Raw genomic sequence first — 25,032 nt, 5'->3', positions numbered from 1 at the left:
ACCAAGGCTGGTCTGAGATGCCTAACGGCGGCTTTAAGGACGGAGTTACCAACTTTCATACCCGCGCAGTCGAAGGGGCAGTACTGGAGCCGGGGGCGGGTGACGGAGCGGCAGAAAGGTCCGCGAGCGCCGGCGGGGAGGCCGCGGGCAGGTGGCGGCGGGCTGGGGCGGCCGCGACCGGGAGGCAGGAAGCGGCGGCGGGGCGGAGCGGGGCGGGCCGGCCGCCGAGCAGCCAGGGCCGCAGGCGCCCCGCCCGGGCTGGTATGCGGCCGAGAGTGACGCGGGAGGCGGGGTCACGTGACGCCCGTGGAATGCCAACAATGTAGCGAATGTCCCACTTGGGTCTGCGCGCTGGAACCTCGGCGTGAGCGCCCCGGGAAGATGGAGCAGCCGCCGCCCGCGTCGCCGCCGCCCGGGGCTCCCCCGTCCCCGCGGGGCCAACAGCAGCTCCAGCCACCGGCGCCCGGTCCCCCGGCGCGCGAGGCCCCGGAGCCGCGGGCGAGGACGCCCCGGAGGGCGTAGACCGCGCCCCAGGAGGTGAAGGGGCAGGGGCGGGGGGCGTGCGGCCAGGGGCCGCGGCGGGGCGGCTGGAAGTTTCCGCGGGCCGGCGGGGCCCTGGGGCTCCCCGCGCCCGCCCTCGGGCCGCCGCGGGCCGCGGCTCCGGGAGGGGCGCCCGACTCGGCGGGGCGGCCGGGCCGAGGGGCGGGGAGCGGGGCGGCCGAGGAAGTTTGTCCCGAGCGAAGCCCTGCGCCCTGCTCCCCCCCCCCCCGCCACTCCCCCGCCACGGCCCCCGCCCGGCCCGGGCCCGGAGCCGCCTCCGCTGGCGGCGCGTCGTCGCGGGCCGTCCGGCGTCCGCGGGGCCGGGCAAGTTGGGAGCGAGCGCCCGGCCGGCGGGGCTGCGCCGCTTTGTTGTGCGCCGGGCGGCGGCGGCGGCGGCGGCGGCGGCGGCGGCGGCGGCGGCCGGGCTCCCGGCGGGGCAGGGGCGGCCCCGGGGGGAGCTGGGCTTCTACCCCCAGGCCGGGCCGGGCGCGGCCGCGCGGCCCGACAGCGCCGGGCTCCCGCGTCCACCGCGCCGCCGTCTACGGGGGCCGCGCCGTCGTCCCTGCACAGGCCTCGGCGTCGTGGCCTCGCGGGCCGTGCGCCCGTCCCCCCCACCCTCCTCCCAGCGGGCCGCGCCGCCCGCACGGCCCCCGGCGGCGACGCCCGGCCGGCGCGCGCCCCGACCTCTCCGAGTGTGCCTCCGGGTCCTCGCGGGTCGCAGCCCGAGCTTCAGGGGCGCCTTCTCGGCCGCGAGAGCGGCGGCCGTTGCATAACACGCCTTTCCTGCGCCCTAGTTTAGCCGACTTTCTGGAGCTCGTCTTTTCTGATGCAACCTCACGTGCAGTTGGCTCCCCTGCCGGACCCCGGAGGTGCGGATTCTGAGTTAAGGCGAGTTTTGCCAGTCGCTTCTGCGCAAGCCTGCCTTCGGAACTTCTGGAAGAGCATCTCCCTCGGGGTGAAGTCTGGCGCGCGGGGTTGGGCGGGAGTGTCAGCCTGGAGCAAACCTGTCGTTTGTTGATTCCGGGTCCCCAGTGCACCGGGGGGAGGAGGAGGGCAAGGCCGGTCCCCGAAGGAGGTGAAACTCACCTGACGGCGCGGGGGGCCCCGGTGTTGGAGGGCTGCTGGCCACCTGATCTGAGCCCTTCGAATTAGAAGGGTTTTTTTTCTTCTTGCAAGCGTAACGGTGAAAGTACCCTTTATTTGTAGCTTTGTGATGACAAAATGTTAAACAAGAACTTTTACATTTTCGCACTGTGTAGGATATAAGTGAGCGTGCTCTCAATATAGTAGTAATCTAGACTTTAAAAAAATCGTTTAATAGTGCTGTTAAGCAGAGACTATGAGTTTGCAGATAAAAATTCAGGGGCCAAAGAACGCGGTTCCCAAAGTATTCGGCAAATACGTTACATTTTTACAGGAATGTTTACCCACATTTTACTAAGAAACTTAAATATACTGAAATTTGACATGAAAGTCACAAAACGTGTGTTGTCTTTGTACAAGTGTTCGGTTTAAACTGAAAGTTTAGTAGATGAGGGGCCTTCCTTGAACAATGGCTTATTGTTAGGAAATTTGTATAAGTACATCTTGGTCCATATATTTAGTTGAATCTCGGGGTAAATCCCTCCACGATGGACCACCGATTTTGAGGGCTAAATCAAGAGACTAAGAGGCTTTGTATCTTTTAATTTTTTGTTTAGCGGCTGTTGTAGTAAGGTAGTAACAACAATCTTACAAAATAAGAATGCAGAGACTGTTTAAGAAAGTCTGTTTTAAATTATAATTAACAAGACACTACGTTATTCAGCGTCTCATAAAATTTGGACTCATTATCCAGGTATATAGAACACTGTTTCATGAATACACCAGCATTCCTTTGAAATTAAAATTGCCGAACGTTTAACAAATCTCCGAATGTCAAGCCGTTTAAGATAGTATCTGCAGAAGACATCACGCAAAATTATTAAGGTCAATTACTAGAATCATGAAATTTTAGAATTGGAAAAGATTCTACTAGCCTCTGCATCTAGTTGGAAATGGTTTTGACCTGAGTGTATATTGGAACTCTACATGTTTCTTTCCTTAGCAAATCACAGGGTTGATGGGAGGGACTTTCCTTTGGTGGGAGGGGAGTGTTTCTACAATACTATGACTTGTTATTTTAAATGCTGTGTTGTAAATAGCCAGCCCTAGGCTCCTAGATCCCACTATTCTGGTGGGGGGGCGGGGGGGGGGAAGGTGTTGAAGCTGATAAATTCGCCACAAACACTGGGTAGGATTCGGAAAGCTTGGGGGAGGGGGGGGCGTTCTGCTTTGTATTGGAAAAACCAGACCAACACAGTTTTCGAAAAGCCGTTTTTATATTTTATTTCATGGTGATGATGTAAAACTTCTCAACAGTATTCCTTCCTGACCTCTAAAAAATGGCTTGAAGAAATACAGAAGAGAACTCAGCGCATTTAATTTGTCTTGGCTGTAAATCTGTTTGAGAAGGAGCAAGATATCCCGATCGGCAGAATGAAGGGGTCAGGCTTGATAATCCCTAAAGTGACTGACTTCCAGCTGAAAAAAGTCTCTGAATCTCCTTCCCTTTTAAAAAAGCCTATTGCTCAGTAATTCCTCTGGACAGATCTGGGCCTCTGTGGCACAAGTCCAGGGGTCACCGCTCCTATTGGCTGTCGGGTGGGTGATGCTCTAGGAAGCAGGCCATTACTACACACGGCGCCTTTGAACGGCTCCTGGTATTTGACCGTAGCCCTGCTCGGACCACCAGTTTCATTAAGTGTTAGCTATTCTCTCTGGATTGTTTTTTTTAAAGCGACTGTTACTCGATTTATCGTTTCATTTGGAAGTATTATTCAAACGGGTTAATAGTGGAAATAAAGATAATGTTGGTGATACTAAAATTAGGACAGAAATTTGACATTGCTGAATGTTGGCCGGTCACCACATGAAAACAAAACCTTATGTTGCTTACCATCTAGACCATGGCCACCTAATGGTGACAAGCAGTTTTTTAAGCTAATTAAATACTTCTCGCTCATGTGCTGACGTTTGACATTCAGAGGAATTTCTCTGGAGGACAAGTGAAACATCTCGTATTTTGTAGCAGTGGTGTAAGTTTATGGACAGCTTGTTATTGTTCTATTTTGGCATAGTGTAGATTCTGGAGCCTCTAAGTTAGCAAGGATGGCAAAGATCTTACGGATGTAAGCTGGCTTTTGACTGGAGCGGGCCTTCGTTGGAGTATTGGTCTCCCTGCCTCCAGGCAGTTTTCCTGATGAGGAATGCTAAGGACCAGCGGGTTCCTTAACTAATTAACCTCATCCTACCTCAGGAGTCTCACTCCTGTGTTTTCATTAAATGTACCCAGACGGGACCTGCCCCCTCCCCGACACTGTCTGCCTGTTCATCTTTCTCTTGTATGTTTGAGCCTTTTCACAGGAAGTTCCAGGCTCTAAGAATAGCTTCACACTTCCTTCATCAAATCCTAGCCCTTTAGCCTTTCCAGTTTTGCTGAAATGATCCTTTCTGTAACAGATTTTTCCCAAACAGGCACACGTACTCGGATTCTTTGCACAGTCACAGTGTTACCTCTGTCCATAGCAGGGGCTCTCAAATGGGATGGGTGTCCTGACTCCCTAGCTGGCGTGTGTCTGAAATTTGGAGGGGGAGGAAGCAGGGCCTTCCCAAAGATTGAAAACCCTTGCTCGGGTATGGAGTTGAAGATAAGGAGACCCATCCTGTACAGCTGCTTGCTTGCTGTTAGGAATGCTGCAAATAACGGATAATAAATTTATCTACAACCTGGTCACTTGAGTAATCTTGAGTACAGACTTCTGTGGCTCCATTTTTTTTTTTATGCCGTTGCTCATAACGCATACATACGTATCCTACAGATATCGGGTGCAGAACTATAGAGAATGTGATGGTTTGTTTTTCTTCTAGACAGTGAGCTTATTCAGAGGTGAGACCTTGTTCCAATCTGGGTGAGACCTCATAATATCCAGCAAAGTTTTTGGCACACCTATGGCACTTCTCAGCCCACTACAGCCTTGTGATGGCACTGTTTTGGGGGGGAGTTTTCCCGGATCCCCAGAGGAGTGTAATCATTGATCTCCTCCAAGACCCTCGTTATGAGGGGTATGGCCCCCGTTGTGTGGTTTCCTGGCCTGGACACAATGGAGAGGCCCGTCAGCGTGGTGGTTTGTGATTCTGACGTTCAGCATCTGGCCGGAGGCCTGGCCCGGCCGCCTGATGTAGTTTCAGCTTTGCTAGTTCATTATGGGAAGGATATGATTTCAATTATAAGTGGAATTTTAGTCCCAAGAGATACCATTTTTTAAAAAATGCCAATGTTTATCATTAGTGTGGGTCCTGAGAGACGTGGGTCTGGTGGATTCTGTGGTTGGTGCTTGATCGGCGTTAAGCAACCAGTGTGGGTCTACGAAGCACTAAGAAATCAGAGTAAAGGTTCCTGAACACCTTTAGCACTTTCCAGGGTCGGGATTGGAGTTGATGGCGCCAAATTAATAGACGCTTCGGATAATCGCTCGTAACAGTTTTCTATGAGCCACCTGTACTGAAGTAGTTGTCTCAGCTCCAGGTTTGAAAATGAGGAGTTTTTGTCTTGTGGGTTGTGCTGTGGTTTTAAAATTCTGGAGTCTTATAGTTTCTTTTAAAGCATGTTCAAATCGATTGATGATACCAAACAAATTTCTAAAACCAGACCTACCTTGCCTGGTACCCTCATTTCTTAAAACCCGTGTCCACGAGGCCGTAGGGTCCTCGTGTTTAGGAAATTCTTGATGAAAGAACTTATTAAAATGATATGGCGGTGTGTCAGAGGAACTAATTTCCAGCTGCAGTCTTAGTTTAGTGAGTATTCCCACGAAAAATTCTTTCCTAAGTTCATGATTTGGCCACGAAATCGATTGTCTTCAAACTAAAACCTAAAATACAAGGTCTCAGGCTGCGAAAATACTCTCGTTCTTTATGAGACTGAAGGAAAGTTTCCTGCTTTCCAGATTGTTCAGGCAGGAACACAGTTTACCCAGAGGTGCTATTTTACATATTGGCCTACGGAGACAGGACGGTGCCCGTGGTGGTCGCAGGGCCAGCGCTTGCTGTAAGACGACGGTGGAAGATGGAAAGAACATGAGAAGAGTGGGTGCTGCCCTCCTTCCCTGCCACGCGGAGGGGCTCTCCTGGGTGGTGGGTTTATGGGGTGTCACCGAGTCATTCTTTCCACTTCTCTGTAGTTTGAAAATTTTCATAATAAGCTGTTGAGGGGCAAACAAGAAGAAAAGAAACCAAGACCGCTGATCAGATTCTGTTTAAGGGTTCATCCACTTGGTATTTTTCGGCTCAGGAATAAATTCGGACGGGAACACAGAAATGCTGGTCTCACCTGTGCTGGTTGGCTTTATAACTGGGATGTTTGTGGGCAACTCGAGTGCCTAAAGCTGCCAAGTGTCTTAGGAGCATGGCTCTGCAGAAGCTGTTCCCTGTCATGTGTTTCAGCATCCTGGTGGCAGGGGTGACAGTGGGGGTGACGGGGGGGGCGGTCAGCATCCTGGCGGTGAGGGTGACGGTGGGGGTGACGGTCAGCATCCTGGCGGTGGCAGTGGGGGGGGTGGTGCCCTTGCATGGGCGTGTGTGCCATCGGCAGATTAGACTTCACTCCGGGAGGGGACTTTGCCCCCCTGTCAGCGCCCCATCCTGAGGTCCAGTCTCTGCATGTGTAGCTGTGTTTAGAAAGGGAACCATTCTCCAAACGCTAGTTAGCTAAACGTGAATAGTTAGATGGTTTTTCCCCATTTTTTATGAAAGTGAATTGTACATAGTACGTGTCATTTTAGCCACTCACGAGTGTATAATTCAGCTGCATGAGGTACATTCACGTTGTTCTTGGAATCGTCACCCCCGTCTGCCCTCCAGGCTTTTTCATCATCCATACAAACACTCTCCGCACTAGACGGTAGTTCCCCATTGCCCCGGGCCCTGGTCATCTCCATTTCCGCTTTGTCTCTCTCAGGTTGCCTGTTCTAGATGCCTCATGATGCAGTGTGTGTCCTCCTGTGTCTGGCTTGTTTCACTTAGCATGATGTTCTCACGGTCCAGCCATATAGTGGCCTGTGTCACAGCTGCGTTCCTGTTCTTGGCTGACTGATGGACTGTAGTTGTGCGACTTTGATCATAGTTATGTGTGAGCTTCACTCGGGGATGTTTCGTTTGGGCCGCGTCTTAAGTCCCAGGGCAGAGCTCTGCTGTTTCCTGGGGGCCTCCCGTGTGCACCGCCTTGTGCCAGCCGTGTTCCTGCACTGCCTGTACCCCACCGCAGGTGCTCCTGTCCCCCGGAGCCTCCCGGGGAGGTGACTCCAGAGGAGTCCCACACTATACGCTGTGATGGCACTGTGGGAAGGCTGGGAGTGGACAGCAGGGTCTCTGAGATTGGGTGGGCAGGAAGGTCCTTCTGCGGAGGGGAGTTTTAAGCTGAGAATTCTGGGAGGCATAAGTGAATCGGGCCGGGAATGGTATTTGTTCCTAGCAGAGACAACGGTCTTGCCAGGTTCCAGAAGGAAGGAAGAATTTGTTGCTTTTAAGTTGCCCAGAGTCCTACAGATTGAACCGGATTCTGGCTGGTCGGGAAGCAGTCGGCTTCTCGAAACTCATGTACTGCTCAGAACTGAACATCCTGGGCCCGGCTGAAGGCACGTGTTTTAAACATGAAGTCAAATGACTTAAGTTTTTCTCTCTCTGTGCTTTTCTTTTTTTTTTTTTTTTAATTTTTTTTAACATTTATTTATTTTTGAGACAGAGAGAGACAGAGCATGAACGGGGGAGGGGCAGAGAGAGAAGGAGACACAGAATCGGAAACAGGCTCCAGGCTCTGAGCCATCAGCCCAGAGCGTGACGCGGGGCTCGAACTCACGGACCGCGAGATCGTGACCTGAGCTGAAGTCGGACGCTCAACCGACTGAGCCACCCAGGCGCCCCTTTTTTTTTTCTTTAACAAGGAAGATACTTTAACTTTTGAAGCACGGTTATCGAATATTTAAAGAGGAGGCACACAGAGTGAGCATGAAATACCTGTGTTTCTACATTCAGTTTGGTGCCTTTTCCACTGAGCCCGTCTGCGGTTTGCCCTGGTGTGGTCTCTTGACTTGATTAAAGCCGTTTTTACTGATTCTGAGTCCTGAACTTATTAGTAACTCTAATAATTGGCCAGGGTGTTGTGCGTTACAGAGGAGAGTGATGTCACAGGCGGCTTCACCTGTGATCTCCCGAGCAGCCCTGTCAAGGAGACAGAGGGAGGCTTGTTGCCCGGCCGGAAACCGAAGCTCCAAGAGGGGAAGTGTTGGCCCAGCTCACGGAGCCAAGTGCCAGAGCTGGGGGCGGGAGCCCGGCTTCTCACCTCCAGCTGCTGTTTCCTTTGCACCGAACGGCAGTCTTCTGAATCAGCCTCCCCCAGACGTGTCCTCACTTCCCGATAACTGCCCTCCTCCGTCCCCACCAAGGCTGCTTTCTGGACGGTGCCCGCTGTGCCGACGGTTGTCGTGGCTCAGAGGACGGTACTGCCATCAGCTCTGGTTTCCAGACCAAAAACCTGGCCTCCTCTTCCAGAGCAGTCCTCTGGTGAACGTCACCAACCCTGACAGGTTCTGGTTCTTAGCTGCTGTTGAACCCACCCACTTCTCTCCGTTCTCCGGCTGCTATTCCGTTTCAGATCCCCATAATTCTTTGGGAAGACTTTTATTGTCACATTAGGTAAGTAACCAGTCCTCCCCTCTGTCTCCCATCTTAGACTCTGAGCGCCTTAAAGTCAGAGGCTTGCCATTATTTTCTGCTTCCCTAAGACCTAGTAACAGGACCGCCTTGTGTGAGTGTTCACGTTGCGCACGGTTCAAGGGCCTTGCACGTAAAAGGGCATGCCTCACGTCGTGTAAGTGCTCACTTCCGTGAGGGCGTGTGCAGCCTGTGTGCAGACTCTGGGCCGCTCGCAGATTACCTGAGCAGCAGCGGGGAGTTACCTGCCCGGATAAAGTCACGTGACGCACACGATACGCACATATTCTGGACAGTACGTAGGATCACATCTCTCCTCTGTCACCTGCCTTGAAGAACCACCCTCCTTGTGGTTCAGACTTTACCTGCCCCCCTCACCCGGGGTGTGTGATAGATCGTGACATGTGGCCTCAGTATGTTTAAGAGCGAGCCAGGCCACTGTCCCCGGAGCTCTGGAAAGCTCCCCAGGGCAGGAGTTGCTCGCGTTGTACGACAATACAGTCGCAAAGAACTTACCTGACGAGGGGGCATCTTTTTATAGCCCCGCAGAGGTACCGCATGAACCACCAAGGCTCTGCCCGCAACTGCGCAAAGTACTTGGTAGGGCGGTGGGAGCAGTGTCGTAGAGCGGGCGGCGGACTCAGCACCTCAGGTCTGGGGCCGGGGCCGTGGGGGCTCAGCAGCCTTAAGGCAGCAGCACAGTTTGCCGCAGCTCCAGACCGGGACCGACCCACGCGTCCTGTGGTGGCAGAGTGGATGGCCAGGATGTTCACACAATGGAACACGACACGGCAGTGAAAAGGCGGCCCTCTTGCTGCATACCGTGTGTGCGAATAGCCAAACGGTGTTGGCCCAGATAAGCTGGACAAAGAGTACGGAGCGTGGAATGCCACGGACATGAAGTTCAAAAACTGGCCAGGCTGATCCTTGGTGCTGGAAGTCGTGACCGCGGTTCCCCTTGAAGCGTGGGTCTGTGGGAGGCTGGGGGCTTCCGGAGTTGTCATGACAACACTCCTTGGTCTGGATGCTACGCATCAGGGTGTGTTCTCTGTGAACGTTCGTCGATCTTACGAGTTGTTCAGCTTAAGAAGTGATGTCAAACTTTACCCCCGCCCCAAACAAAGCCTTACTTCTTCCCCAGCTTTCAGCAGCTTTCCGTTTTTTTCCTAAGTTTTCTCGTTTGGGGAGAGAGTGGGGGAGGGGCAGAGAGAGAGAATCTCAAGCAGGCTCCGCGGTATCAGCACGGAGCCTGACGTGGGGCTCCGTCCCACAAACCGCGAGGTCATGACCTGCAGCCAAGAGCCGGATGCTTCACTGACCGAGCCACCCGGGAGCCCCAGCTTCCCATTTGAAAGTAAGTTCCAGAGGTGGCTCTTAAGCCTCAGGACCAGCCAGGGCCTCCCTCCCCTGCGTCTGGCTCCCCTTTCCGCTGCCGGTGTGGCTGGGCAGAGAGGGCGCCTTGGTTTGGCTTTCTCACGGCTCCTTTTTCCTCAGTCTGGACCATCTCTTGCGGCCCTTGCCCTTCTTGGCGGAGTGCAAATCACCTTGTACCTTCTCCTCACTCTGCTAATAGCGCCTGAAGGTAAAATGAGGCTTATTACAGACCGCTGCTCCCTAAGACACGCCAGGTGGGAGGGATACGAGCTCTCCATTCACTCACCTGACTGCTCTTTCGTGGACAGTCACGAGCTACGGAAGTGTCCCACCTGCTGGTGGCTCTGTTGATGTCTTCAAGCCCTGACACCTGGCCAAGGTGTAGCTAGCTCCGAGCCCTCTCCTCCTCCTCCCTGGGCTTGCTGCCTCTCACCCAGGCTTTCTTCGTCTACCTGGTGTGTGTGGTTGTCCCTTCCAGTTAGATTCCAGACTCAGTTCTTTAAAAGGGCACTTCTGGCCATGTCCCTCCCGAGCTCAACCACAGACAACAGTTTGCCACCATCTGCAAGGAGTGCAGACAACGTGTCCATGCAGGTCCTTCAGATGGAGCCCTGTGAAGCCTCCATCACCCTCCAGGAAAAGCCTCCACCCGGACGTGAATGGGAGGGCGGGGCCTGCACACTTCTGTCCCTCTGCTCCTTTGCAAATGCTGTTCCCCCTGGCTGGAGTTCCATTCCTCCCTACACTCAGACCCAGTTGTCTCTGCTTCAGAGCTTTTTCTGACTCTCTCCTTTATTCACCCATTTCTTACATGGTTTCTTTTTTTTCCTCCTTTGGGCATCTCTTGTCCTTTGAAGCTGTTTATTTGGCTCCCTCACCCTCACCTTGCCGAGGCGGAGTTTTGTTCTTGTTTGTCCCAGCAGCGCCTGAGAGTTAGTAGGCTTTGGATGAATGTTTGCCAGGTGGGCAAGTGGGCGGATGGCACAGAGATGAGTCGGTGGCAGAGGAAGCCTGAGTACATTTCGACTGCGAAGAAACCCTCCCTGATTATGTGTTGTGAGAAGATAGTATGATTTACGTCTTCTGTATTGTAGTCTTCAAAGAAAGGGTAAGAAGACCCTAGAGATGGGAAACAAAGTGATCTGTGTAAATTCCCACAGGAAAAGAGCCAAGTCTCCTGCCTGTCCTCAGACATATCGAATCACTCAGGACCCTCCATACGTGCTTGGCAGCTCCCTGAGAACCTCTCTATTTTTGCTGGAACGGGAACCCCTGGTTTTAGAAAGTTAGGTATTTCAAAACAGATGCTTAGACCACGAAGTCACTGAAAATGAGTGTGGTTACAGTATGCCCCATTTTACACCAATTAAGCAGAGCTCTGGGTTTCTGGCTCCCTGCCAACACTCTGGTCCAGGCCCTGGGGAAATCTCAGCAGTTCTTGGATCTAATTGCTCACTGTCTGCAGAGTCTTACAACAGTCGTGTCAGGGACTGCTGTGTTAAACGTTGTGGATCAGAGTATGAATTCCATGTTGGAAAATGTGTTGAGTCTGGTTCTCACTTCGTAAATAGACTCTTCCCTCAGTTTCGTTGAGGAAGTGATAGAACTTTTCAGACCTTCCACCTTCCCACCTGTAAGAAAAGAATAGTAATTTTGATGTCGTTTCTTCAGGTTTACGGCCATGTGTGGTTATGAGGTAGATCTACATAAGTAAATTCACATAGAACCCTCAGAGCCCAGCACATAGTAGATCCCGGATGAATATTGGCCATCAGTTTTTCTTCGACGTGAAAGTGTCTGTGAAGCAGACTTCCATTTTACAGTTCTAAAATTCCTCGCTGAAACAAAAAGTTCACATCCCGCTGCTCCTTTCCCTTTAAAGGGTGCTCAGTTTTTCTTTGCTGATTAAAATGCAAAATGCTTATCCTTTACAGTTTGCTCCCCGAGTCCTATGGGCCAAAAGGAGTGGAAGGAGTGAGGGCAAAACAGGAAGGAAAGGGAGCGGGCCCGCCGGAACTTGGGGCGTGAGCCCAGCGGCCGCGCAGGCCTTCGCTTTTGCCACCGTGGGCACCGCGCTCGGGTCGCGAGAGCTGACGACATAAGCCGCACTCACACGAGTGGCAGACGGCGCCGTTCCCCCAAGACTGGCTGCGCCGCCAGTGCTACGGGGCCAGACGCATGCGCGCTCTTTCTCGCGCTCTTTCTCGCCGCCCCCCACCGCCCTCTTGCCAGGCTTCGTGCTGTGCCTCGCACGGGGAGTTAGAGGACTCGCTCAAGGTCACCCAGCCGGCAAGTGGCTTGAGCTAGATCCTGCTTCCGGGGGAGCTGGCTGCCAAGGGCAGCGTCTTGTTTTCCGAGTGTTCAGTGAATTAGGCCTGGGGTAGGTCTCGTCCACTACCGGCAATGGCTTTGGGGTCTCTGGCTCTGCGCGTGGGGGCCGTTTCTGTGCTCAAGTGTGCTAGGCGATCCACACGGATCACCTTTCCTGGTACAGCCGCTTGTCGGTACGGTCGCGGTGCGCTCCGAGAACGGAATCACCCACGTGATTTTACCAGTCCCCGTCCGCGTAAGGATCAGTGTCTCCAAGAAACATATTTTTATTTTGGTATTTAGGTCAAAATGCTGATAAGAAGGTGACCATTTTATAAAAAAAACCCAGGGAGTTGTTACCTTCAAAGTCTCATAACACATTGTGTTAGAACTTCTTTCACTTGCGATATAGGACACTTTTAATGTGACAAGTTTGTGGCGTCTTTCAGGAAGTCTGGGAGGGCTTTAGACGGCAGACTTTGCAAAGACATGGAAGGACCACAGGTGCAGGTCGGGGGAAGGGTTAGTAAAGCCACAGAGATAAGAGACAAAGGTGTGTGCTACGAACTGAGTGGTTATTAGGAACAAGCCAGAAATCCAAGACCTCACGTGGAAGGTTTAACCCTAAACACTCAAGCTGCAAGTTTCAAAGTGAAATTATATTATAATGAAGTATTTCGAGTGAACGATCCATTAATACTACTTACTGTTCTTACTCTGAGGTGAATATTTGTAAGTAATATGAGCTTGTGGAGATTTACTTCATTACAGATTACATGTTACAGGAAACATCTTGGGACAGCCCTAGATGTCATGGGCGCCGACTAGAGCTGAACAGTATTTTTATCATTTCTGACAGGTGATGTGTTCTTTCTTAATCCTTTCAAGTGGAATATTTTCAAGATCATTGCCCGTTTCTGAAAAGTATTGTCAACAGTATGTGAAGACCATCAATGAGTATGTTCTTTCCATTTTCTTTTTCAGATAGTGATGATCTTCGGAATGAAGTCTCTGGAAAATTTTAGGTTCTCCATAGGAACTACAAATATTGAAGGAAAGAAAATTTTCAAAAGGAAATTGTTTTGAAAGTATGTTTACAACTAACTGATACTGTTGACAGTTTTTTTTTCTTTTTTCTTTTTTTTTTTTATAATAAAACACTTTAAGAAGATTGTATTTATGGTAAAAGGAAACTGGACTAACAATGAGGCCAAAGACTTTTCCTGCCACGACTTACTCTGGAAACAGCCGCCAGCGACTGCAGGAGATCCGAGAGGGCTTAAAGCAGCCGTCCAAGTCTTCCGCTCAGGGCCTGCCGGTGGGACCAAACAGTGACGCTCCCCTGGCCGCCAAAGTCCTGGGGGGCAAGGATGCTGCCCGGCAGCAGCAGACGAGAGCCACCCCGAAGTTCGGACCTTACCAGAAAGCCCTGAGAGAAATCAGATACTCCCTGTTGCCTTTCGCTAACGAATCGGGCACTTCCGCAGCTGCAGAAGTAAACCGGCAGATGCTGCAGGAACTGGTGAACGCGGGATGCGACCAGGTGGGTGCACCCGAGGCTCCCGTGGGGGCAGTTACAGTAAGCCAGCCGTCGGAGCACAGTGGAGGCAGCCAAAGGTCCTGCGGTTGCCCCTCCAAGGCCCCGACTTAGCTACTAAGAAAAGTGTTTCCAGGTCGAAATCCAAGGCCCTTCCGGTGTGCCATTGTATTGTTTTCCACCTTCTCTCCAGAAGGGTCTCTTGGCTGCTTTTCCTTTTCACGCAGGATCCAGGCACTTGTGAACTCTACTGCAGTGGTACCACGTGCATTCTCTGTTCTGTCCGTGTAAAGGGGTGAAGGGCTTTCACACTTGCCCTTTCTTTGGGGTTTATTTGGGCTTATTCGGAACGGTCATGGGGAAGACACTGGCTTCCCTTGTTTTTGGTCTGTGCATTTTTTTACTTAGTGAAGGGGAAGGTTGATTAACATGAACTGGCTCTTCTTAGACTCTGTTTTCTCCTGCTGTGTATACTGGTAGAGGAGATGTGGCTATGTTAGGGAAGTGAGCAGGCTTGAGAGGTCATCAGACTGGTGGCAACACGTGTGGTCTGACTGTTCGGTTGCTTAAGAATAAGGGACACCTTAATAAGGAAGGAGGTGGTACCAATAACATAGAAGCACACAACTGACAGCTATGCATTTATGATCCTGTCGTGATTGGTATAGCTACGTAAAACCCAGGTTGAGGGGCAGGACCATGTAAAATGGAACTACTGTCCGGCCAGGTAAAAATGTCTTTAGTAAAATGGAACTGGTAAAAATGTAATTGCCTTCTAAAGGGACGTCTGAAGGCTAATGCTTTGTTACCATCTGTCATCTTAAAAGTCACAGTTGCATGAAAATGGAAATAAGCTAGGCATTTTTGCTGCCTTGGAAAATTAGTAAGATTTCATGCTCAAAGCATATCAAGATGACTTGAGCACTTTTAGTTTCTTAGAAATAACCTAATTACCTACTCCTGGCCTCACAGTCACAGGAAAAGGCTAACAATGCCCTCTTATTTCCAAAAGCAATCTCAGCCTTCTGGTTGCAGGTGATTACCATAGAACTGAGCTAGAGCATTTACATTTTTCAGATGATATGTTTGTGAAACTAATCGTGCTATTTTGCAGGGCACTTCCTTGACACTTTGGGATATACTGGGATTAACTTGTGTAAAGCAAGCATTGTTGAGTTGAAAGTTGCTTTTATAAAGCACAGGATCATGAATAATGTGGTGCCGAGTGTTTTAGCAGTGGAAGCTGACAGCAGAGGCATGACCTTTCTCATTGTGAAAATATGTAGTTAAACACGCTGCCAAGTGCTATCCCCTGACAAACAGAACTTGATGGTTTTGAAAGTAGGAAGGAGCAGTCCTGGGGAAATACCAGTAAGATCGCAGAGACTTCTGAAACCCAACAGCAAAGCCTAAAATCTTCTGTAAATCGCTTGCAAACAAAAGAGGTCATCAGAGCAGGGTGTTCTTTGCAGTTGTGTTTCAGCTGTGCTAAAAAGAAACAAGTGAAGCAAATAATCCAAAATACAGGTGGGATCTCATTATGGCAGAATCCATTAGTGATAATTACAGTGCAAGAAATAATGGAGCCGGTGCTGTATCCAAGACAGTAAAATACAAATACAGTAAAACTAAGGATCGTGACACCAGTGAAGTTCCCATCAACATTTAATTTATGTTAATTGCTGGCAGAAAGGACTCCATTTGCCGTATTTAATGCTCCTGAAATAATTCAATCACTTTAGTGTGTAGTGTTACTTTGTAAAGGAAAACAGTTCTGCCTTCACCCTCACAGTCCACTTTGGACCGTTTTTTGGTCTGTATACAGGATGCATTTTGCTTTTAGAGAATTCCGGTCAGAAAGTCCTGACGGGAACCCAAGTAGCATGCGTGGAAAGGATCAACAGTAGCTCTAGAGTTCGGTCTCCCATAGCTCAGATGATCAGATCCAGTGTAATAGGCACAGAGACTTCTAGTGTTGCAGCTTTCCTTTTTCCTTTGTCTCCTACTATATTGCCTTTTAATGTAGGTTCAGTTATGTTCTCTTCTGTTTTGAGTTTAAGTGTCATTTTTAGTCCTAATATTAATCAGAATGGCAGTAAACTCCAGGTTTTCCCGAGGTCTTACACACTTTTATATGCACCATTTTATCCATCGTATATGCATGCGCACACATTTTTCCCCATTTTACTTGACCCGAGACTAACTGGAAATATTTGCCCGAATGTTTATAAGGGAGTGTTTTCTTTTAGGCTTTTCGTAATAAAACAAAATTTACATAAGAGAAGTACATGATTCCTAAGTGTACAGCTGGGTGAATTTCACCCAGTGAATTACACCCGTGTAACTAGCATGTACTGGGTATATATTTAAAAAAATTATTTTTTAAATTTAAGTTATCTCTGCACCCAATGTGGGGCTCAAACTCACGATCCCAAGAGCAAGAGTCGCATGCCAGCCAGGCGCTCCTGGGTATGTTTTTAATTGAAATATCTTTAAATAGAAATTTCTAGAAAAAGACTAAGTATTTTCTGTGTAATGATATAGTGTATATGTCAAATGATAGTGTCTAAAATATTTCACACATACGTGACTAAAGGCTTATGAAAATTTCTATACAAAAAAAGGCCAATAGATTAATATTCCTTATGCAAGGAGCTGTTCTTTTTTTCTTTTTCTTTTTTTTTTTTTAGAGAGAGAACACGAGCAGGGGAGGGGGGGAGCAAGAGAGAATCTCAAGCAGGCTTCACGCTCAGCACAGAATCCAACGAGGAACTTGATCTCAGGACCCTGGGATTATGACCTGAGCTGAAATGAAGAGTGGACGCTCAATTGACTAAGCCACCCTGGCGCCCCTGTTCTTTAACTATAGATTTAAGGGGTGCCGGGGTGGCTCAGTTCGTTAAGCATCGGCCTCTTGATTCTAGCTCAGGTGATGATCCCAGGGTCTTGGGACTGAGCCTCTCTCCCTCTCCCTCTGCCCCTCCCCTGCTTGCACACAAATGCTCTCTTTCTCTCTCCCTAGAAACAAATCAATTTAGATTTAAGGAATTGTAAAGATAAGTTTTTTGGTTATGAGTGTCATGTTTTGTATCATTGGATACTTTTAATATTGGCATTGGTAATTAAATTTAGCATTTACTTTATCTTATAAAATTTAGTTTCAGTTTTTCTTGTACTCTTAATGGTTTCAAGTGATGATATGTATTTTTTTAATATGAAATTTATTGTCAAATTGGTTTCCATACAACACCCAGTGCTCATCCCAACAGGTGCCCTCCTCAATGCCTGTCACCCACTTTCCCCTCTCCCCCACCCCCCATCAACCCTCAGTTTTTAGTTTTTTTTTTTTTTAATTTTTTTTTTCCACGTTTATTTATTTTTGGGACAGAGAGAGACAGAGCATGAATGGGGGAGGGGCAGAGAGAGAGGGAGACACAGAATCGGAAACAGGCTCCAGGCTCTGAGCCGTCAGCCCAGAGCCCGACGCGGGGCTCGAACTCACGGACCGTGAGATCGTGACCTGGCTGAAGTCGGACGCTTAACCGACTGCGCCACTCAGGCGCCCCTCAGTTTTTAGTTTTTAAGAGTCTCTTATGTTTTGGCTCCCTCCCTCTCTAACCTTTTTTTCTTCCTCCTTCCCCTCCCCCATGGTCTTCTGTTAAGTTTCTCAGGATCCACATAAGAGTGAAACCATATGGTATCTGTCTTTCTCTGTATGGCTTATTTCACTTAGCATCACACTCTCCAGTTCCATCCACGTTGCTACAAAAGGCCATATTTCATTCTTTCTCATTGCCGCGTAGTATTCCATTGTGTATATAAACCACAATTTCTTTATCCATTCATCAGTTGATGGACATTGAGGCTCTTTCCATGATTTGGCTATTGTTGAGAGTGCTGCTATAAACATTGGGGTACGGGTGCCCCTATGCATCAGCACTCCTGTGTCCCTCGGGTCAATTCCTAGCAGTGCTATTGCTGGGTTGTAGAAAAGATCTATTTTTAATTTTTTGAGGAACCTCCACACTGTTTTCCAGAGTGGCTGCACCAGTTTGCATTCCCACCAGCAGTGCAAGAGGGTTCCCGTTTCTCCACATCCTCTCCAGCATCTATAGTCTCCTGATTTGTTCATTTTGGCCACTCTGACTGGCGTGAGGTGGTATCTGAGTGTGGTTTTGATTTGTATTTCCCTGATGAGGAGCGACATTGAGCATCTTCTCAATGGCTTCTTTAGAGAAGTGTCTATTCATGTTTTCTGCCCCTTTCTTCACTAGATTATTTGTTTTTCGGGTGTGGAGTTCGGTGAGCTCTTTATAGATTTTGGATACTAGCCCTTTGTCTGATATGTCATTTGCAAATATCTTTTCCCATCCCATTGGTTGCCTTTTAGTTTTGTGGATTGTTTCCTTTGCGGTGCAGAAGCTTTTTATCTTCATGAGGTCCCAGTAGTTCATTTTTGTCAAGTGATGATATTACCAGGTTTTTCCCTCTTTCTCTCCCTGACAGATTTTAATTAATTATTTATTTTTTAATGTTTATTTATTTTGAGAGGGGGGAGGGACCGAGAGAGAGGGAAAGAGAGGGTCCCAAGCAGGCTCTGTGCTGTCAGCACAGAGGCTGACACAGGGCTTGTTCCCACGACCGTGGGATCACGACCTGAGCCAAAATCAAGAGTCGGACACTTAACTGTGTGAGCCATCCGGGTGTCCCTCCTGACAAATTTTTAAAAACCACTAATTTGATGTTGCAGTGATGTGAATACGCGTGACACGTCTGCTTCTCAGAAGCATGTGATTTGTGTGCTCTTACTGAATTGCGGCGGGTTAGCAGGTGGAAGCGTCTGACGGGGCAGGCTCGCCACACTCCAGGCTTCTCGGGGCGCACGGATGGACGGATGGCATGGGGGCCTCGCGGTGGCGAGGTTCCTGTTCAGTAGTAGCCTGCGCTCCGTAGAACAGCTAAGCATGGTATCACCTTGTGTCCTCCAGAGGAAGACTTCGATGAGAACTTTCTCTCAGAAGCGAGTACCAGGAGACATTTTTTGCTTCTCTGGAGCATTTAGCACGTGCACTTTCTCTGGGGACCGCCCCATATCCTGACCTTCAAGCACCTCCCTTGTCGATCCCCTGTGAGGGTTGCCAAGTCTGGCAGCTTCCAAGACTCTTTTAGGGCCCTGGCTTTTTATCGCTATATTCTTCTAGGCCTGAATTTCTGTGTTAGCATCAATTTCCTAATCCTGACTTGATCCAGTTTTTCCTCACTTTATTGCGAATGTTTAAGTGACTTAAATCTTTATTGGAATGAAGGTACGAAGAAATGTAAACAAACACATTGATTGATTACACCAAATTTGGCCTAAGAAAAAAGCCCACGGTCAGGCTGTATATTCAGAGGCAGGTTTCCTGAGAATAATGATCACAGCACCAAATAAATCTGAGGTGATCTGGTTAATAGGAAAAGGGGGGGGGGAGTGAATTTCTTTGCATTCTCAAGCCAAAAAGTGTAGAAAAATCAGGTTTCTCAACCCATTCCACAAGTTCTTCTGGGACCCTGGTCCTTTTGCCACAAGAGTGGCGCTGCACAGGGGCGAGGCCTGGGGGGCCTGGGGGCCTCAGGGACAAAGGGCAGACACTGGTGTGGACCCCTACCTCCTGGCCAAGTACTGCTCCAAGCACTTGCACAGCTAACCTCGCTGAAACTACACAGCAAACATTCGAGACGCATTCCCGTGGACCCCAGTACTGCCCAGGAAACTGTGGTACGTGATTGGAGGTCTCTCTTTTGCCCCCTCCCCTCCGCCCCCAGCTCCTACTGACCTTGTATCTTCGGTAAGGGTTGTTAGACGTGCTTATGACACACACTGGAGAGGACAGACTTCAGTGTTCCCTTAGTGTGGTCATGCAGAGCTCTGGCTTTAACTTGCAGTGTGCGTGTTGCTGGCCATTTTCTGTGTTGGCTCCTGTGCGCCCGGTCCTGGTGGGCGTTTCTGCTCCGTGACTTGGCCCTCTCCTTTCCCTTGTGTCCTCTCGCTCTCTCGGGCTGGCGGCGCTTGCTCAGCCCTTCCTGTCCCCAGGACCCCTCGCCCGCCGGCCACAGGCCCCATCCGATCCTCTCCAGGGACGCCCCGCCCACTGTACGCACCGGCCCCCGGATCCCTGGCCTGGCCGCCGCCGCCCGCACCTTCTGCTTCGCGTGTTCCGGGGGCTTTTCCAGCTTTTCTGTTGGCTTCTGATACCGGCTTCCACCTTCCCCTGCCTGGATCCGGGCACCTGGCGGTACGGTTCAGCTCAGAGCCCTCCTGCAGCGGCTTGAGTCTTCCCCCTGGGCTCCAGCTGGTCCTACTCGGACCTCCATAGTTACGCGGGGGCTCGATGCCTAGCGTTGTGCGGCCAGGTGGTCACGCTGTCGTTGCACTTGGCCTCCGGGGGCCGCGTCCGCCGGGCGTCCCGGTACCCGGGGCCGTGCGCGCGGGGCGAGTTTGCGCACGTGCCGTGGGTGCCGCCGGGCCGCTTTGCCGAGGCGGTTCCCCCTGGGCCGGCCGCGCAGAGCCCTCGCCGACTCGGGACTCGTCGGGGCTGGAAGAGGACAAACACCACCCGGCCTCGTAGCGTGTTTCGCTCGGACGGGAGGCGTCCTCCGGAAAGCGCCAGACGTTGACCTAGAGCAGTGTTAACCCCGAAGTGCTGTTCTTTGTCCTGGTGACAAGCCCTGCCTCGAGATCATTTCTCTGTAATGCAGGGGTTTTGCTAATGAAAAAAGAAGGAGTTTAGATAACATGCACATTTCCTCCTTGTCCCTTCCTCTGGGAAGGGAACCACTTTTCAGGGTTACCAACACCCACCCGGTACTGCCCAGAAATGTCAATAAGAGGAGAAGGAAAAAAGAAACACTTAAGTTTAGGAATGCCAGTAATGTGACAGGAAATTGTATTACAATGGCTTTTGGGTGTAGCAGTTCCTTGCTTTCCCCCTCTTTTTTTTTTTTTTTGCCTTTGCCTCTCAAATTAAATGTGGCCTTGCGAAAGATAACTGTATATTTTATTAAAGTCGGCTATTTAAAATTCATTTGACAAGACGCAAGCACATCATACCCTTGTTTTATACCCTCCCCCCCCAACACACCACACAGGCCTCCCCCTAGTTTTGAAACCCCCTAGTTTTGAAAGTAGTATGTGTTCGTTGTGGAAGCTTGAAAAATACAGAAGAGTGTAAGAAGAAAAGAAAAATTGTTTGTAGTTCTGACAGCTCAGATATGATCACTCTGAACATTTTGGTATAAAAGTGACCAAGTTTTTTTCCGACTAAAGGAATTTAAGGAAAGGAGGGACGTGCCAGGTGGGAAAAACAGTATTTGCAGGATGATCCCACTTGTTCCTTTACAAAAAGCATACGTGTATAATCTGTCTCTTCTCACCCTCCTTACCCATCGTCGTGGCCAGTCAGTTCCCTGCCAGACTGTGCCCTGCGTGTTCACACTCCCCCGCCCCGTCCCCCCACCTGCCAAGCCTCCGCCTTTGCCTGATGGTACTGCCTACGGTACCTCCCGGCCCCTCCTCATCTGTTCCCTGCACAGAACCCTCCCCGTAGTCATTCTGAAAAGGAAAAGAGCCTGTCATTTCCTTCTCGAAACCTTTCCACTGCACTTGGGATGAATTCCTGACCCGCAGGCAGGGCCCATGTCACAGCTTCCGGTCACACCCCGCGTCCTGCAGTTGGTGCTGTGGCCCCGCGGGCTTCACTGCCTTCCCTCCCACTTCCCAGCACTGGCCCTGTCTGGCCTGAGAACTGCCTACTCCTTTTGAAGCCTTGTCTTGCTGTCACAGATTGAGAAAAGTAATTTCTGACCCCTCTAGTCTAAACCAGATCCCTCTGTTTTATTCTCTGTCATTCCAGCAATTTCCCTTCATAGCGTTTATCACAATTTGTTCCTGAGTGTTTCGTTGTGTATGTTGTGTAATATCCATTTGTCTCTTCAGAGTTAAGCCCCGTTAGGCGGTGGTTTTGTTCTGGTCTTCATTCTCCTGGACCTAAGACTGCAGACTCTCAAAAACATCTGCTGTTTAAACGGAGGGACGGATGATTTGTTATAAACGTTTCCATTTTCCACACCTGTATTGTATTCCACCGTCCAAATGGAAGTTTTATAGTTCATTGTAAATAAATGGTGTGCGCGGGTAACCGAAGCACGTTAAACATTTTGGAAGCTGACCCGAGCAAAGACGACTCCGGTTGGCGGCCGCAACTCGGAAGTGGCTACGAGTGCTCCACCGACGGGTGCTCGGGGAGAGACTTTCGTGGGGGAAGAGACTTTCGTGGGGGAAGACGCAGAAGCAGAGCAAGAGGAGTATTTGCGTGGCCACACTTGAGCGGTTACCTTGTTCGGGAGAGCCCGGCCGGCTCTGGACGGTCCGTTGTCCTCAGGTGCCGATTCCCTCTCCTGGCGGCATCACGGGCACGGGTTTGCTTTGCTCGCGTCGATGGAGGCACAGGCGCCGCCTCGGTGTGATGGCTCCTCGTTCAGTTAACGCTGTGACGAACAGCCTTTTGCATAAACTTCCATAGATATCCCTGATTGACTCAGAAAACATTCTAGAAACGGAAGGATTCGGACAAACGAGTACTCGGACAACTGGCAAATTCCGACGGTTTCTATTTTGCCATGTTTCTTTTAAACATTTTTTAAACCGTCTTTCTGTTTCCAACCCTGCCAACAATGAGTTCTGCGACTCCTACAAAACGACACCTCTGTTTGTCAGGTTGGTGGTTTGTTCTGCATTCTTAACAGTGGCAGTAGGCGTGTGGTAATAGACAGTGGTGACAGTTTTGCAGACGTAAGTAGCGGAAAACTGCCATATTTTGAGGGGAGGCCCTTATTTAAGTGTCTGAGATTGGATCTATCGCCCTCTTTTTTTTTCTTTTCTTTTTTTTTTTTTTTTTTTACCATTTACTTATTTTGGGGGGAGACGGAGACAGAGTGTGAGTGGGGGAGGGGCAGAGAGGGAGACACAGAATCCGAAGCAGGCTCCGGGCTCTGAGCCATCAGCACAGAGCCCGACACGGGGCTCGAACCCACAAAGTGCGGGATCATGACCTGGGCCGAAGTCGGATGCTCAACCGACTGAGCCCCCCGGTGCCCTGGTCCATCTTCCTCTTAAAACAGGATGCAGAGTCTAGTACATCAAGACCAAAATGCATCTCTTGAGGAACATCATGTCTCTCCTCCCTGTGCGTGGCCCACCTGCTAGCCGACTCGGGAACTTGTCGTCCTGGAGAGTAGTTGGCTGACAGGTCGGCGAGGCCTGCCCTCTGGGGAGAAGGACAGGCCATAACAAGCCCAGGGCAGCAACATCTGGACGTTCAGCTTGGTGTGTGTCCCACAGTGTGTTGTGTGCCGAGCGGAGCTCTCTGGCTGGGTTTTAGAAACGACGGGCTACGAGTTTGCGCAGGTGTTGGGTCTGGCTGCCCTCAGGGGCCCCGGTCCTGGCCTCCTCTTTGCACAACCTTTCCCCTTTATCCAAGCATGCGGTACAACTATTCGTGTTTCCCATATGTGCCATAATGTGAAGAATGTTGGGAGTCACAAATAATTGTTTACCTAAAACCAGCAGTTTCCTACCGGGATGGTTATTTGCCGTTACAAATATGTCTGTGGCCGTTAGATGGCTCACGCCACCCTGTAGGTGATCAGTGAGCATTTTAATATGTTCTGTTGCATAGCGCTTTCCCCCGGCAAGTGCCGGAGATACGGCAAGTGCTACAGAGGGTGTGGAATAATTCTACGGTCCTCCTTTTCCCTGCGCCCAGTGGGTTTCCAGTTTGGGAACGTTGGAAAAGTACTGCTGCCCAAGCCCCGGCATTAGAGATTGGACTCATTTGGTGAGGAGTGGGCCCTGGATATGAGCCCTTCCTGAGGGGCCCGGATGGTGACGAAGGCGCAGCCACTGCCTGCAACCTCAGCTCTGCGTTGAACTCGGTAGAGTGGGTCCTAGGAAGTGGCTCCGACATCCGAATCTGATGTTTGCGTGCAGTCCGTTCAGGGCTCCCTAAACTGTCCCTGTCATTGCCAACCCGTTGTGAGATAACTCAACAAGGAAATTGAGGGGTTTTTTTTTATGTCCTTTAACTTTTCATGCAGTTATTATAAATTTCAAACTTAATGACAAAAAAGCCACATTTGTTAGCGTAGTCACTACCCAGCTGCTCCTTGTTTTGGTGTTAACATTCAGTTACCACCAGGGTTTCGTAGTTCTCAAGTTTAACGCAGAATACGTTCATCATGCAAGTTTTATGGAAGTTCTCGTCTTGGATTTTTAGAATTTTCTTTAGTAAGTATATTGGGAAGGGAGATGTTTTTCATAATTGTTTTTCAGATTTGTGATTTTGTATAATTGACTTATCTTTCAGCACAACAATTTGAATTTTTGTAAGTGTACTCGATGTCTTTCCTGGAGATATGGGAAACCGTAGGAAGTTTCTCGTCCCTTGATGCCATTCTTTATGCCCTCCCCCTAGCTGTGGCTAAACGGTGAAGGCTCGGCGGAGATCTCCAGCTATTAGAGTTTGACAGACTGGATTTCAGTTCGGACGGAGCTTGCTCGGAGTGTGATTTGGGAATCGAATTGAGCTGCTGGTGACAGATCCCTAGCTACAGAGCTTAATAGCCGTAGGGGACATGATGAAGGCTGGAGGTTGGTCGGACACGGCCAGCTTGGTGGTTCTGCAGTGTCCTCAAGGACCCAAGCTCCTCCCCCTCTGGGCTCTGGTCTCCACAGTTCAAGCCTTCCAGCTCCGGTGCGCCAGCTGGCACCTCTCCAGTCAGCGATGCCTGCAGGAGGCAGGAGCACTGGCTCTTCCTTGAGGCGCGTTCCTCCACGCCTCACCTGCCAGAACCTAGTCACTTGGCCTCAAGAGGTTAAAGCAGCCTTGGAAACGTGTACTTAGCTGGGCACATGGCTGCCCCTGATAGAACCGGGCTTCTCTGAGGGAGGAGGAAAGGATCTCGGTAAGTCAGGCGATGGGTTTGGTCAGGAGACCAGAGCAGAACCGCGTGTCCCGCTGGCCGTCACCACAGGCTAACAACTTACTTGTCTGAGCCCACGGTTCTTCATCTCTACGCTTTGGGTAGCCATCAGTCCCGGGGTAGGAGCTGTGCTGCGGACCAGAGAGAACGTAAAGCGCCCGGCCCGTGGTGGGCACACAAGGGAAGGTGGCTGAACCACAGTGCTGTGTGTCATCGGTCTGGGAAGTGTGTGAGGTGGCTGGAGAGCAGGGTTTCAGGGAGCTTCACGGGGACGGCGTCGCCCTCTCGCCAGCCTTAGTGGTAATCACACGGAGGAGGTCTGCTCTGACCTGTGCAAGGCGTGTGCTCTTGTGGCTTTGATATCTATCCGGTCAGTCACGACATTAGAAGAATTACCTTGGGCAGAAATAAAGGTTGTTTCAAAACAAATGATTAACGGTAGCGACATTTCTCCGGCCAACAAG

The 25,032-nt window shown here is 50.4% G+C and overlaps 1 protein-coding gene across 1 annotated transcript in view; it reads left to right on the top strand.

Annotated features, from left to right (window-relative positions):
* The first annotated feature begins 320 nt into the window (after nt 1-320).
* LATS2 (large tumor suppressor kinase 2) overlaps nt 321-25,032 on the top strand; it is a 76,983-nt gene continuing 52,271 nt past the window's right edge. The window contains exons 1-2 of the mRNA XM_047077638.1: nt 321-537; nt 12,997-13,555. Coding sequence (XP_046933594.1) covers nt 13,217-13,555 — 339 coding nt within the window. The 5' untranslated portion in view covers nt 321-537; nt 12,997-13,216. The remainder of the gene's footprint in view (nt 538-12,996; nt 13,556-25,032) is intronic.

This window comes from Lynx rufus, unplaced genomic scaffold (genome assembly GCF_022079265.1).
Source record: "Lynx rufus isolate CCGP_SWC_20201006 ecotype Redwood Valley unplaced genomic scaffold, mLynRuf1.p SCAF_1, whole genome shotgun sequence".
In the NCBI taxonomy this organism is placed as follows: Eukaryota; Metazoa; Chordata; class Mammalia; order Carnivora; family Felidae; genus Lynx; species Lynx rufus.
This window is presented reverse-complemented; position numbering and strand designations above follow the sequence as displayed.